The 15,286-nt window shown below is 31.5% G+C and overlaps 2 protein-coding genes across 2 annotated transcripts; both read right to left on the bottom strand.

The window, feature by feature from the left end:
- Positions 1-738: 738 nt before the first annotated feature.
- LOC129319753 (F-box/LRR-repeat protein At5g63520-like) lies at positions 739-3,361 on the bottom strand. The gene is made up of 7 exons (XM_054964826.1): positions 3,263-3,361; positions 3,041-3,100; positions 2,790-2,900; positions 2,566-2,676; positions 2,263-2,431; positions 903-1,069; positions 739-792 (listed from the first exon to the last, which is right to left on the bottom strand). Exons 1-7 carry the CDS (start codon positions 3,359-3,361, stop codon positions 739-741), a joined length of 771 nt encoding a protein of 256 aa, XP_054820801.1.
- A 5,007-nt stretch (positions 3,362-8,368) lies between these two features.
- LOC129320715 (squamosa promoter-binding-like protein 13A) lies at positions 8,369-10,576 on the bottom strand. The gene is made up of 3 exons (XM_054966276.1): positions 9,583-10,576; positions 9,142-9,275; positions 8,369-8,987 (listed from the first exon to the last, which is right to left on the bottom strand). The coding sequence occupies exons 1-3, from the start codon at positions 10,020-10,022 to the stop codon at positions 8,524-8,526; spliced, it is 1,038 nt and encodes a 345-aa protein (XP_054822251.1). The 5' UTR covers positions 10,023-10,576; the 3' UTR covers positions 8,369-8,523.
- Between the last annotated feature and the right edge of the window lie 4,710 nt (positions 10,577-15,286).

Consider the following 15,286-nt stretch of genomic DNA (forward strand, 5'->3'; position numbering starts at 1 on the left):
TAAAAAAAAAAAACTCAGGAAAAAATAAAAAAGGCATGCAAATAGTACAAAGTCGCAACTTAAAATGATTGATAGCGGGCAACAGAAGTTGTGCAAATGCATGGATGCCAAACATGAAAATATTAACATCATGTCATAATAGATTGTAAACAACATCTGAATCCAAAAACGGTTATGTCAGTGATCATCATCAGCTCCAACGAAAGCAGGAACATAAGACATAGCCAAACAAAGAACAGAAGAGGCATGAAGAGAACAACGAGCAGTGGTTTCAGGTTCATTTTCTGCTCCAGTGATGAAGCTACAACAACCATGTCCAATTTCTCCTTCGCAGAATGATCCTACCATTGCAACCGTACCCCTGGAAAGTTGTCACTGAATGGCGTCACATCAACGTTGCCCTCTCCAAAAAATGCCTTCCCACAGTGATGACTCGAGAATATTAAGCCCCCGAACACGCCACTCTCATTCCCACCACCTGTTCTCTCCCTCAACGTCCTGAGATTCTCGCAGGCTATGTCTCTGCTTGTTAGTGCAGTTTCCATGTCTGTATGGTAAAACACAAAGGAATCACCAGGCTTTAAGCCTGTCCCTTCAACCATGAAGTTGATTCCTTGTCCCCTGTTTTTGCACCGTACCACAATATATATCAGTTTTTTTATCATACATTATATCAGTGCTTGTGAATTAATTACTCTAGTCTTACACCATAAGCCAATAGAAGACCAGGGATTCTCCTCATCCTCTTCGTTGAGCGGCACCGATGTACAATTCAAAGTGGGGATTACTCACCTGCAATTAATTAAGCGCAGTCACTTGTTTTAATATAATGTAATTAAAAGATAAAAACTGTTAGAATAATACACATCATGAGTTCGTGAAATATTGCTATAATGACATACAGTTTCAAGAAGTGTCTCCGAAAGTGTGTCACTGCTCAAAATGACTTGACATCCTTCCATTCTAGCAGGGAAAACGGAGCGTTCTCGAGAAGGATTCATTCCCACAACGATCACCTCGAATGGTGGACCAAATGGCATTAAATTCCCAGTCAATATCACATGGAACTCTATTCCCCCAACGTCTGATCATACGACTGTGCAAAAATTTTCTGATCCTGTCGACCCAATTTAATTTAAGATGATTTAATCTTTTTTTATCTTTATAAATATTAGTCCTTCAAGGTCAAAAAGATTAAAAAAATCATACTATTTTTTCGGGTTAGACTGGACAAAAAATTAGACATCTGGATCACTTAATTCAATTCAATCTTATTAATTTATTTAATATAATTATAATTAATTTATTTTTGACCAATACTTCAGATGTAATTTACGCTAAGAAGATGACTGCATAAATATTTGTTGAATTTATTTTTTAATTATTATTGTAATATAGTGTTGTTAAAGTTTACTGCGTGTTATTTTTGTTGAAATTGTAAATTTAAATTATTTAGATTGTAACTGAAATATTTTTTTTTATTGAAAATTATTTTAAATTTATTATGATTATAAGTGATCTTATTATTTTAATTAAGTTTATTAGATTGAAATAAATTATTGCCTCTCATAGAGAAAAAAGTAAAACAAATAGCTAAGTGAGTATTGAACTAACAGAATTAATCTCTCAATTCTATAAAATTATCATTAGACAATATTAAATTATGGGTTTCCTAATTTAATTTTTTTATAAAAGAAATTACATTTTGGGTTAAGTTAAACTTTAATATCGTTCAGTCCTTTGTACAGCACTATCTGATCAATTCACACACAGCACGCAACCACGCGCAAATAATTAATAAATGCAATGAATCTATATGGGTACGCGCATTGTGCTATTGACCAGTAATACGATCGGCATTAATATGGTTCTATGATTAGTTAACTGTAAGTCAAATACTACCAGTAGACTTGTCTTTGTCCTTGGCAAACACCAACGCGGACAGCGTATCATACAGAGGAATTCGGAGAAGTTATCATATAATTCAAACTGTTGAACAAAAAACAACCACCTGCATCTCCGATCACGACGGTCTCCTTTGGCATGGCATGGTCTGCTCCATGAAATCATCGATATGTGAAGTAACCAACACAATAATTTTATAGCGTTGGATGATAGAAAGGAAACCATGATATTATGGAAGATAGAAAGGAAACCATGATATTACCCATTTTGGCAACAACGGAATTTAAGTCACTCCTACAATCCTATAATTACAAATAGTAATAATAATAATAATAATAATAATAATAATAATAATACCAAGAAGCATCAATGCGTCAGGGTATGTGGATTGTGGAAGTTGTTGAGGAACAACGCAACACTTAACTCCAAACATCATGATGGCGGAGGGAGACTCACGGCCAGAAGCTGCGGCTGTGAAATCCTTAATATCTGTTGAAAAATTGTCAGTCTTGTCAACATCAGGATCCTGTAACCACAACACGAAAAAACGAAGTAAATGAATGAATACTTAACTCAATGCTTTACATGATAATGATGTAATTTACTCTCTCTTTTATTTTAAACAAAGAGAGAACTTATATGTAAGGGTATAGCATCAACTTTGAGTCCAGGAACAAATCCAAGAACCAGAACAATCCCTTGATTCATATTGCCATATACGTTGCACTCACGAGGATGATTAGCACTGTAATGAAAGTACTCCCATTTCACCTGCATTTCCCCTCAATCGCGTTCTTAATATCTTAAATATTTACTATCATTAGTGATGTGTGTGTGTGTGTGTGTGACACGCATAAGCACGCATGCAGCTCATCAAAACAAACATAGTTGCGTAAATATACTTCTCGAAGTTCATCAGAGAGCGCGCATCCTTGCCCATCACCATGGCTCATGTGAACAACCAAAGGAACTCTGGCTTTTAGTCTGTCAGTAATCTGCAACATCATATAAACCATTATTCAAGTCAAGAACTAAGAGCAATCAAGACATGAAAGAAGCAAGAGAAAGTATTTAAAGATGGATATACAAGCATATGAATCAGTCTCAAACCATATTGTTATCTGATAAACGCTACAGCGAAGTGGGGGCGAATTGGCTTGCTCAGAACCTTGTCAAGAACCTCTTTCACTGCATTCTGTTAACAACCAAACATAGATAATAAGTAATTTAAATTAAAAAATTAAATAAAAATTTGTCTTGTTGAGGCGTGTATAGTGATTAGTGAATACAATAAGGGAGGGATTGAGGGGAAAAGCAGAGGGGAGCTTGGGACGGGAAAGAATTTGGGTGGAACTACGGTGCGCCAAGTTTTGTTGATGCAAGCTGCGGCTGCAAATGATAAGGCTGGGACCCTCGCCAGAATAGTGCGCATGATGTCATCGTTGAACCGTCTCATTGTTCTCTCTCCGCCGTATGCTCCGACGAGGTGATCTTAATGCACTTAATTTGCCCTCTCTCTATATATAGTATATATAGGAGGAGTTCATTTTCTATGGAACATGAAGGCGATGCGTTATGAGTTTTGACAATTAATGACTGGTTCATACACCACCATGAAACGCTTCCAACTTTAATGGAATTCCTCAATTTCCAGATTTTCATGGGTTCTCTCTTTAATACTTTGGATTGTGAACAGGATTTTTTTTTTGTGTATTTTTCTAGGAATTGGATTTTGCATATATCAGGCCTACTGTTTCTACCTTTTTCTTTTTTAACACAAAATTATAGTGGTTGGTAAGATATTTAATTTGACGCACAAATAATCAGAGACTTTTTAATTTCTTAAAAATTCTGATTGTTTGTGATGAGAAGTTAACGTCTTGTTTAAGATTTTATAGTAATGTCTTGATTAGTTTTTGTGGTTGAGTTTGTTTAAGTATTATGTATTGCTGAATATCATAACGTTGATGGGGCACAATAGAATGAATGTGATAAGTTTTTTTTCTATAATCAGGTGGGATTAGGAGTTACTTGGTATAGGTAAAATTAATGGAGTTAGCTTTCCTCCTCTACAAAGGAGAGAAGAGAAGGAATCATGCAAATCAAGATTGTTAAATTGAATTTAGTAATTTAAAATTGATAATTTTAAAAATATAACTTTAATTTTTACAGTTTAAATTTATAGTAGAGAAGTAGTGAAGGAAAAAAAAGGCAATGAAAAGATACCACCCTAAGGTTAATTATACCTTCAAATTTCATCAAAAGCAGAGCATCAATCATATGATTAAAAGAAAGCATGGTATGAAATAAGTTCTTATCCTGTGAAAGCGAAAGTGTAAGTTGAAATTTTGTTGTTGATGCGGGGATGATACTACTAAATATTATGTAAGCATTTTTATAAGTACTTCTAAAACTATGAGACCAATCTTGATTGTCATAATTATTTATGATCCGACTCATTTAAAATTTAACGTAAAAAAAGGTTCTCATTGGGTTTAATTGGTTCAAGTTTATATATGATATGCTTGTTTAATTTTTATTTTTAGGAAAGTTAGACCTTTCGAAAAATATATCAATTAATGTATGTTAAACACGTATTTTTAGGTAATTTTTTTGTTTATTAATTTATTAAATCAGTATATCTCTAATTAAAGTACAATGCAAGTATACCTTTTGAGAGTTTTGTTAATTTTTTTAAGATTCATTTAATTAAACATCTCTAACTGAAAATAATTAATTTTGTTGACCGCTTAATAAATGAGTTGGATCTTGTATAGAGAATGCATGTATAAGACTAACATGCTTTAACATTCCTTCTATTTCATTTTAATTTTCCAAGATACATCTTTTTATTTTTAAAACCCATACAAATCTCTCCTGCTATGAATAGTAATAAAAACACAAATATTCAAATCGAAGATTTCATTTTTCATCCACCCAAATAGTAAATTACATATATTAAATTAAAACAACCCTTTTAAAATATAAATGTTATCTAAAAATGACTCAGGTTATCCAAAAAATTAGTGCATATATTTTTATTTTAAATTTTTTTATGAATGCGTTTATTAAAAACTCAGCTGTATAAAAAAAAGGATAAATTGGCCCATTGGCCAAAAAAAAAATCCCATACCTGAAAAATATAGACTAATTTTTTAAAAAATTGGGAGTGTGGCTAGTTTACACTAACATACAAGGCATTTATTATTAATATATAATAATATATTATTAACAAAAATAACAAACCGATCATAATGCAAGATATAACAAATGTTGAACTATTTGCTTAATACGTGCACCCTAAATTTTTACACTTATTTTTCACAAATTAATAGTTTAGTAAATTATTTTAATAATTTTGAACTCTTACATTGATAAAAAGGAGTTTTTCTTATAATAAAAATATTTTATAAATAGTCTACCATAATAAAAAAAGGTCTATTATGATAAAAATATTTAAACATAATAAATTTACCATATCATGGTAATTAAAAAAATAGTTATTAAATACTTCAAATGCATACCCTTATTACGATTTCAAAATCATGGTTAAACGAGCAACACTTCACGTACAATATTTTTATTATAAATACTTGACTTAGGCCTAATTATACATTTTCAAACATTGATTACCTTCAAATAAAACTACCACATAGCTACATGCTTGGTCAAAATTTCACTTCATAAAAGCCCGAGCCATGAGAAACAAATAGAATTCTCTTGACATATAAAATGCAATAATTCATAAGTAAAATCTACATGCTCACCTTATATATTTATCCTAAGTTGACATAATATACATCATTAATAAAAACAAAGCGGCTGAATTAGAAAACGGTATCTCGTACACCGAATTATGCCTCAAGTACTTCTCTAACCGAACTTGCTCCTAAAAAAATCCCAATAATCAAATATTGATATATAATAATGCACATGAAGCAATTAATCATGCAGTTAATCACACAAACATACACTATCACACATTAATAATGGTTATCTTCTGTTTGAAATAATATGTTCCTCTATATAACATCTATTTTACCACTCTCTTGGACCACATAATTTATATAACCATTTAATAATATATATAATATTAATTTTATAGTGCTAAATACTAATTTTTATATTGAAATTAATAAACAATTTTAATTCAAGGAGTTAAAATGTATAGGCCTAATTTTCACATTAACACTAATTCAAAATTAGTGCCTCATTTAATTTATTTTTTTTTTTCAAAATTCTCATACCTCAATAGACTATATTTAAGTCTTAAATCAATCATAATGTAAAAATTTTATCAATTTATTTTTCAACAATTCGTCCAAAAATAAATAAAAAAATCAAAAATTACCCTCAAACCTCAAATCACCATTTCATAGTATTAAAAGACATTTATTTATACTTAAATAAACATCTAATAATTAAAAATCTATCAGAACATCTCATATTTAGCATAAACTCAATTATACATGTCTAGAATCTTATTCAAAAATTCTCAAATTTGATTTTCAACATTAAAGAAAAGTTCTTTGACATTTATTACACCTCCAACAATATCAACATTTATTTTTAAATTATCATAACTTCATATTAACTATCCTATAAAAAATTTTAATTAATTTTTTTTCTATTCAGCAAAATAATGTCATTGTTAAATAGCTCTTGATGAGTGGCAAATTTTTATGAAGAGATAATGAAAAATAAAAGTCATTTTGAATACTTAAATGATCTACAAATTTAGAACCTTATTTGAATATAATGAATAACGCTGCACAAAAGTTGAAATGCAAAGAAGAGGAAGGAGGAGGAAGATTGTGTGAGAAAAAAAAATGAGAAGGAGGTTTTATTTATAACAGGATGTGGGTTCCACATTTATTTATTATTATTATTATTATTATTATTATTATTATTATTATTATTATTATTTACTTCTATGCTTTACATATATTTTTTAATTATATCACATATTTTTGTCATAATCATATATATATATATATATTAATTATATCATAAATTAATATAATAAACATTTTTTATATAATTCTATGTCTAAATTTAATCCCTATTTAAATGCCTACATATGTGATTAACTTTAAATAACATTGAATACAAATTTATTTATCATAAAGTTCAAAATAATATGAATTTTTAATTTTGAATCCTGAACAAAAACCTCAATTTCATGATTTATTTATTATATAAAGATCAATATGTTTCAATTTAATTCTATTAACACGAGCTATGTCTATAAAATCCTAAAAAAAGAATAGGTAATTATATAAAAATTCTCAATTAAAAAAAATAATGGATTTTTGACTCAGAAATAAAATAAGTATTTAAAAAAATAAATTTCTTAGAATAATTTAAATTTATTTTTTTTAAATCCATTAATTTAAAATAATTTTTTATTATTTATTTAAATATTGATATATTTAATTGTTTAAATTTTTTAAAACTGAGAGAGAGTAGAGAATTAGATTATAAGAGTAAATTAATAACTTTAAAAATTTCAACATAATCCAAATAGAAAATTAAATATTTCAGAATCTTTAAAATACTAAAATGTACTAAGTTTTAAAAATAAAAAATATATCTCTTTGCTATTTGGGCAACGTAAAAAGTGTTAGGTGATTATATATATATATATATATATATATATATTACAAATTTCACACAAAAGATGCAAATTCTCGACACCACTGCCGCGACTTGCCAACTAGGTGCCACGATAACTATTAACCGTTGGAGAGATCAAACGATATTTTATCCGCTGCAATCACATTGCATAACAACTTCTATTTTTTTTAATGGCCAAAGTATATCTTTGTTTATCTAATTTTATTTAAAATTTTATTTTAATTTTTTTAATTTTATAAAATATTTTTTCAATCATTTAACTTTAATACCATTAATTTTATAAAAAAATTATACATTAAGCTTTTAAATATTAATAAAATATTTTTAAATGTTGATATATTAAGTTTAACTGTTTAAATAATAATGATTGGCCTAAAAATAATAATTTAAAGTTAACGATGTTATGATTAGGGGACTGAAAATATATTTTATAAAATTTAAAATCAGATTGAAAACTTATACTATAAAATAAGAATGCCAAAATAATATTTTAATTTTTTTTAAAATTTATTTTGTTCAATCTATAGCATTACTTTGGGATGTCTGTGAGAAACGCGAATCTCATCCATTAATGCTTGAGGCTCCAAACATGATGTTTTACATTTTGGTCATGGCTGCGCCGCAACAAGGAGCTATGGGTGCCACTGCAAAGACGGGGCTCAGCGTAGATTGCTTTAAATGGAAATATGAAAATATGAGAAAGTAACATCCTGACTCCTGAGTATAGGCAAAATGGGAGAGCGACTGAATCTTGGAGAGAGAAAAAACCAGCAAGTCACGGTGTGAGCCAGGGCCATGTTCACATACACTAACCGATAACACTGTAGAATTAACTGGTCGTTGCGATAAATGCTTGAGTTTTTGTAACGAAAGCCAAAAAAAAAAAAAATCAAAGATAAAAAAAATATTCGGAAATGAAATGTAATTAATTGCAATTTTAGAATAGAAGTGGGCTCAAACTTAACGAAGTGCTTCTGAATTTTATTCCCAATGAAATGGGAGTGACTGGGAAGTATGGAACCCCTGGGACGCATCAGACCCGAACGAGTTATACACATAAAGATGAGTCCCATTGTTAACCAGAGGCGTAGCGTCCACAGCCTCATGGCTGGTGGGGCCTAGAGGCTGCTGTGACAGGTATATGGGTGCGTGCGTCGGCGCCGGTGATGACAGAAGAGAGAGAGCACGGGGAGGGGGAGGAGACTCCTCCGCTGATGAGGCCGTCATCCTCATCAGAAGCGTGTGGCACGCAGAAGCAGCTTCAACACATGGCTTCTCATGATGCTTCATTCTGGTGCTCTCAGAAGACCCGAGATATAGCTGCTGCTTACTATTGCTACGTACCACCGCCCTACCATCCCATTCCCATTCCCAACCAGGGTTCACCATAGCACCGGAAGGATACAGATTTGAGTCCGATGATGTCAAGGATACTAACTGCCTCCCTGAAAATGTGAATCGCCAAACACTATCAACAAACACACCAATTCACTTCAAAATTCAAATACAGCACAAGATAATGTAGATTGGGCGTGTACGATACGAGGGTCCAGTGGTCTAGTCAGATAATGTGCGATCGGAAGCTAAGCTAAAGCCAACCTTGGTAATTGGAGAATAAAGCAGCAGAACGAGTAAGAGGCACTGGCTGGGGCTTTCTTCTCCGTCGGTTGTGCCCGTCCAATCGCTTCCTGCAGCTTCTCTTCCCTTCATCAAATTCTTCCAGGGAATGGAACCTGCAAAATAAAATTCCAAATACGGGCAATTCGCTTTTAAGTCTTAGATTCCATGCACCAAGAATGTTGTGATTGTTATACACATGGGCTTGGATTTTGTTGCCGAGATAGAATAGGATTCTTTGTCATGCAATTCTTGTCGCTAGGGAATTTTGCCTCGAACTGGAACAAGGCGAAAGTTATGAACTCGGACACTTCCTCTCGGCAACTAAAAATTCTGAATGTCTCAGATTTAAAAAATCCTAGCATTGAGCGACCGCGAAGCCAATGTAAATAGAGTGTAACAAAGAAGTGGGAGATATAGTACCTGCTACACTGTTGGCAGAACCTTTGCTTTTGGCCGCCAATGGTGACCACAGGAGTCTTGGAATGGAGTTCGCACACCTTGTGACGCCTATGGTACTCCCTGCAGTTACTGAGATCTGAACTGCACCCATCCACGAGGCACGACGCCGTTTGGGTCCCGTTCTGAATTGCTCGAGCCCTCTTCGATGATCCTGAAGCAGCGGAGGATGCCGTTTTTGATGCTGCGGCCGCAACTTTCCACTTGGGCCCTGAGCCTTCGGTGCCAGAATTCCCGACCCGACCCAGCTTCAAATCGACACAAAATTCCCCGCCACTCGGGTTCACTGATCCGAGTGTGCTCGACCAGTAATAATTATCGACCGTTGTTTCTATGTTGGGCAGGCCTCCTCCTCCATCTAACTCCGTCAAGTCCCAGGAGCCACCCTTCAAATTCCACTCCATCAAGATTACGTTTGTTTTCTTGATCCCCTGGATGATGTATGAAGCCTCACAGTCGCATCCAAAGCAACAGAGAAAACGAGCCCCGTCAATTGCGGACCACTCAATTATAGCGAAACCATGGCAGAGAAAGGAAAAGAAAATCTAAATCAAATAAACTGGAAAGTGAAAGTGAAAGGTATATTTATATATTATATGGAAAGTCAAAAAAACTAGCGAGACCCCCAGGAGGGAGCAGGAACACATGCGTTTGAGACTTGAGTGAATGGGCAGCAGCGACAAAAGCAGAGTTCGGGGGAACCGGGAATCCAGAAGGAAGGGAAGGGGCAAGTTTTAAAATGGAGGGAACAAGGAAAAGCTATGAAACAGGAAGCTAGAGGAATCGGGGGAGAGTGGAAGAGCAGAAAATAGGTAGAAAAAGGCCAAGTACAAATGATGAAGAAAAGAAAAGGAAATGAAACGAAACAGACCTGTGACTGTGAGTGGGAGAGAGAGGAGGAGGAGGAAGGAAGGGACAAGGGAGGCGAGCACAAGTCAAAGAGAGTAGGGGGTGATGAATAGAATTGAATAGAATAGAATTGCCATATATAGGGGTTGTTGCCTTGCCAGTATGTAGAGGGCAGAGAAAGGAAGCGTAGGGATACACATGAATTAATAAAATAATAAGGCCACAGTGGGGGTTGCTTTTAACTTACAAGGGAAGATACAAAGAAACAAGCACAAAGTATGGGGTGCTCAAGGCAGGCCATGTGGCGTTGTGTTTCACATTTGATGGAATGTCTTTTCCATGGCTTTTTGTTTTTTTAATAAACATTAAGAGAATATAATATTGCTCTTACCTTCTTATTCTCAAGGCAGTGAAAGAAATTACTTTATTATTATATTTATAAATTATATCATTAATTTTTTTCATTTAATTTTCATTAATTATTGGTAAAAAATATCTTATTAAATAAATTATATTTAATAAGAATAAAGTTAAAAAATTATTAAATTTTAAACTAATTTTGTTCTTAATTTTAGTCAAAATGTATTGAAAATGATCTCTAAAATAATATAACAATATTCTCTCTTGTCCTATGTATAGGAAAAAAAAATTTCATCTCATTAATAAGTCATGTGATTAATTTTTTATTATAATTTTTTAATTTTTTATTAAATTTTGGTGAAACAAAATATATTATTAAGTAATGTATGTTTTATAAGAATAAAATTATTAAGTTTTAAAATTTTTCTTGATTTTAATAAAAACATGTTGTAAATAACTTAACAGTGAGATGAGGAAGCTGAGGGAGCAATAATTTGAAAGAAGGGGGGAGACTTGTCCATTTGGTATTGGAAAAAAAGATTTTGATCGAAGTGAGAATTAGATCTGCCACCTGCGCTGAAGTGTTTTTGTCTGAGGGGGAGAAAAAATGGGAGGAGAAAAATGTCAAAACTGGCATTTCCATATGAAAATTTTCATGGGTCAATGATAGAAATCAATTCAACCTTTTTTTTTTTAAGTAAAATTTGATTTCACCTTAAATTAGAATTTGGACATAGGAAATGAGTTAAAATATGATCTCCAACTCTATTTTCATACCTTTCAATTTTATAATGCTAAAGGATTATGGATCACGTCGTGTAGTAATCAAAAGTGTTGGATGCCTGTACCATGTGGCAAAATCCATGAAATCCTTTAAATAATATTCCATTCGTTAAAAAAATATAAAATATTTTTAATCGAATCTCACTTCTCAATAAAAAAGTTATTTACTTTCAAACTAACTCTATTTTTTTATATTTATTCATATTAAACATCCTACAATAAATATAAAGTTATTATCGATAGGAGACTTTTGAAAAAAAAAACAATAATTGCATCTTAAAAAATTAAAAATTGCCTCATATTTTCTAATATCCATCTCCTCAATAAAATGTCTTATATTTTTAAACGAAAGGAGTATCACATAGTAAATGCGTACTATATTTCTTGCATAAAATTTAAAACTTTTGTAAACAGTTCATGCCTATATTAATATTTTTATGTGATATTATGATGTTTTGTATCTGTTTTTTGTATTATGATAGATGAGTTCATATTATATATTATTTATGAATGGAGTTATATTATAATATTATTGGTTTTTCCTTCACTCGTTGCTCAATGTCAGAGGAAATGGGGGAAGATTTTATAGAAACAATAAACAAGGAATTTGATGGGGTAGAAGAAACATGTGAATTTTGAATTGTCTAAGAAATTTATATGAATTTGAATTCATGTGTTTCATAATTTAATAGACAGTGCAGTTTTTGTTATGTATAAATAGACATCTAATGCCTGCAATTGCCCAAGCATGGGATCCACACCAGATACCAAATGGATCCTGAGGAGAGTCAGAGAGAGGGCCACGCAGGGTAGAAATTTGAAAGCGGTTCGGTCGGAGTTGGAAGTGCGTAATGATGATGCATGGTGGTAGGGCCAACGGCGGACACTCCCTCTATTCAATTTAAGAGGCCTCCATGTCTGATTGCTTCCCCCTAAACCCATCCTGTCATTGGTCACCACTTCACGTTTTTCAACTCTGATTCCTAAATTTTTGGTCAAGTTTTTTTTAAACATATTAATTTTATTAATTTGTATAAAACATACCCTCTTTATTAAAAAATATAAAATATTTTTTGAGAAGTTTGATGATAAAAAATATAATACATGTTTAATATTTTAAAGTATAATTATTATCTTTTTGTAAGTGCTCTCATTGATAATGACTTTATATTTATTGTAGGGTGTTTAATAAGGATAAATATAAAAAGATAAGGTTAATTAAAAAGTAGGCAACTATTTTATTAGAGGCAAGATTTAATTAAAAATACTTTATATTTTTTTAATGGAAGGAGCAAATGTTTTTCTTTCTTTAAACAACAAATTTTATAAAATTTATGAATTTTTAATTTCAGATAATTCATTCCTAACAAAGACCAACTTTTACTAAGGACGTACTCCCTTCGTTAAAAAATATAAAATATTTTTAATCGAATCTCACATTTTAATAAAGTTGTACCTACTTTTCAATTAACCCTATCTTTTTATATTTATTCTTATTAAATATCCTATAATAAATATAATATTATTATCAATAAGGACACTTTTAAAAAAAGATATTAATTATATATCAAAAGATAAAAAATGTCTTATATTTTTAACATCAAATTTCTCAAAAAATATTTTATATTTTTTAACAAAAAGAGTACTATAAGTTTAATTTACTGAATTATTTTGAAAAAGTTAACTTTCTAAAACACACTCTTTTTGAAGTTCACTTTAAAATTTTATGCAAATTAATTTACTGTTTTTACCACCTTGAAATATCCTTTCAATTGAATTTTATTTTATACCTTTTGAAGATGAATTTGGAAACATGCAATAACTGCCGGAGTAGTAAAACTTACTCTGCCTGATCTTATATAGAACATATTTTAATAAATTCATTTAATTTTATTTATAAATTATGGTGTGATATTTTAAATAATATTTAAAAATATTTTAAAAATGATCTTTTAAAAAGATAACATAACATTATTTTTTTTTACCTTTACATGAACATATATTTAAAATGTTACATTTTTTTATTTTTTATTGACATTAATGAAGTTAGCAGAAATGATTTTATTAAAAAAAAAACACGACTACCTGAAAGTTATTTTACAAGTTACGATGAAAGTCAGTGTGAAAATTGAATTCTGCTTTTCGATAAATTAGGCAATATAAATTTCACTACTTGCTATTTGACAAAAAAAAAAAACTGCTTACTAAAATTCTTATTTTATATTTTTAATAGTACTTTAACTTTTATACACCATCTTTATGAGATAAAACAACAGTAGTTTGTTTGGTGTGATAGAATAGATGGGAAAAAGTGGTGTTCAATCCATCCATTTTATGTAGCGTTTGTTGGGCACACGACTCATTCCCCTAATTATTTTTGTTTATCTCTTTGACTGCGAGCTAAAATGCTCTGTGCAAATTTGGATATTAGTTATAGAAAATAACATAAAAAATCGCGTGTGCAATTTTTCAAGTGAAGGGAAGTCCATGATTAATGACCCATCAGATATGGAGTAGAATTATCTCTAGTAAACATATAAATATATATATATATATATATACAATGAAAAAATAATAATGGGAAGGGTAGGAAATGGTAAAAGGAGAAAGAGAGGAAGGGTAAAGTGGGGGTGCTGGAGAAAAGAGAGACAAGGGCTTTAAAACTGCAACAACCGCCAGTCAGTGTGGCAGCTGCAATTGCTATTGTCAGTCTTTTCCAATAATCGCCTGCTTCGATTAAAAAAAAAAACAAAAACACTTTATATTTATTTTAAAATAAAATATTTTATTAAATAAAAATAAATATAAAAAATACTAGTTTAAAAAAAATGACTATGATATTTGATTAAAAATAATTTTTATATTTTTTAAAGGAAGGGATAAAACGATGAAAAGTCCAAGTCGATGGGAAACAATAATGCAAGTCAAAGTGAAAAGGTTTGCAGGGCTTAAAATGGAGATCATAAATTAATGAGAAGTGGTATTTCCGTATTTGACGGTTGAGGAAGCAAGTTGAAACGAAGCATTGGGTGTCCTGAAACTGGATGCTGCCCAGTGCACAGCCGTGGCAGCCTATCATTGAAAGAAGAACCTGACAACGTGACAAGTGTGTGTGTGTGAATAAAGCGAGATCGGGGAGCAGTTTTTGGAGACCAAATTGATTTTCAATAAACACGGGGCATCAACTTGGAAATGAATGATCAGTTCCCTTCCTTGACTTGGGGACGCCACGCAAGAAATGTGCTGGGAATGGCCACTCTCTTCTCTTCCTTCCTGTTGAAAGGTATCTTCACTTCAGCAATGCCGAAACATATGCGTCACTTGCACAGAGTATTTACGAATTTCAATTTTCATGATCCAGAGGATATTTTGAGGAAGACTAGGATGCCCATTATATTCCATATTTTATATACAATCTAAAATAACTCTTCTTATTCAGGCCCAAATTTTTTTTTTTAAAAAAAAAATCTTCTAACTGGGTTTGTCCCTGAAAGCAAGCGGGCATTCTGTGCGGGAACCAGATGGGTCGTGGACATGGTTTCATATCGCGGAACCGACACTCCATCATATACCTCCACCTCCCTTCATCCATCCATTCATTTTCATTCCCAACTCCTCCGAACATATCTGACATCCAATCCAAGAATTGGCTTCTGCTCCATCATTATTATTTACC

This window comes from Prosopis cineraria, unplaced genomic scaffold (assembly GCF_029017545.1).
Source record: "Prosopis cineraria cultivar Desert tree isolate PC_DT_omini unplaced genomic scaffold, ASM2901754v1 PC9, whole genome shotgun sequence".
Taxonomy (NCBI): domain Eukaryota; kingdom Viridiplantae; phylum Streptophyta; class Magnoliopsida; order Fabales; family Fabaceae; genus Prosopis; species Prosopis cineraria.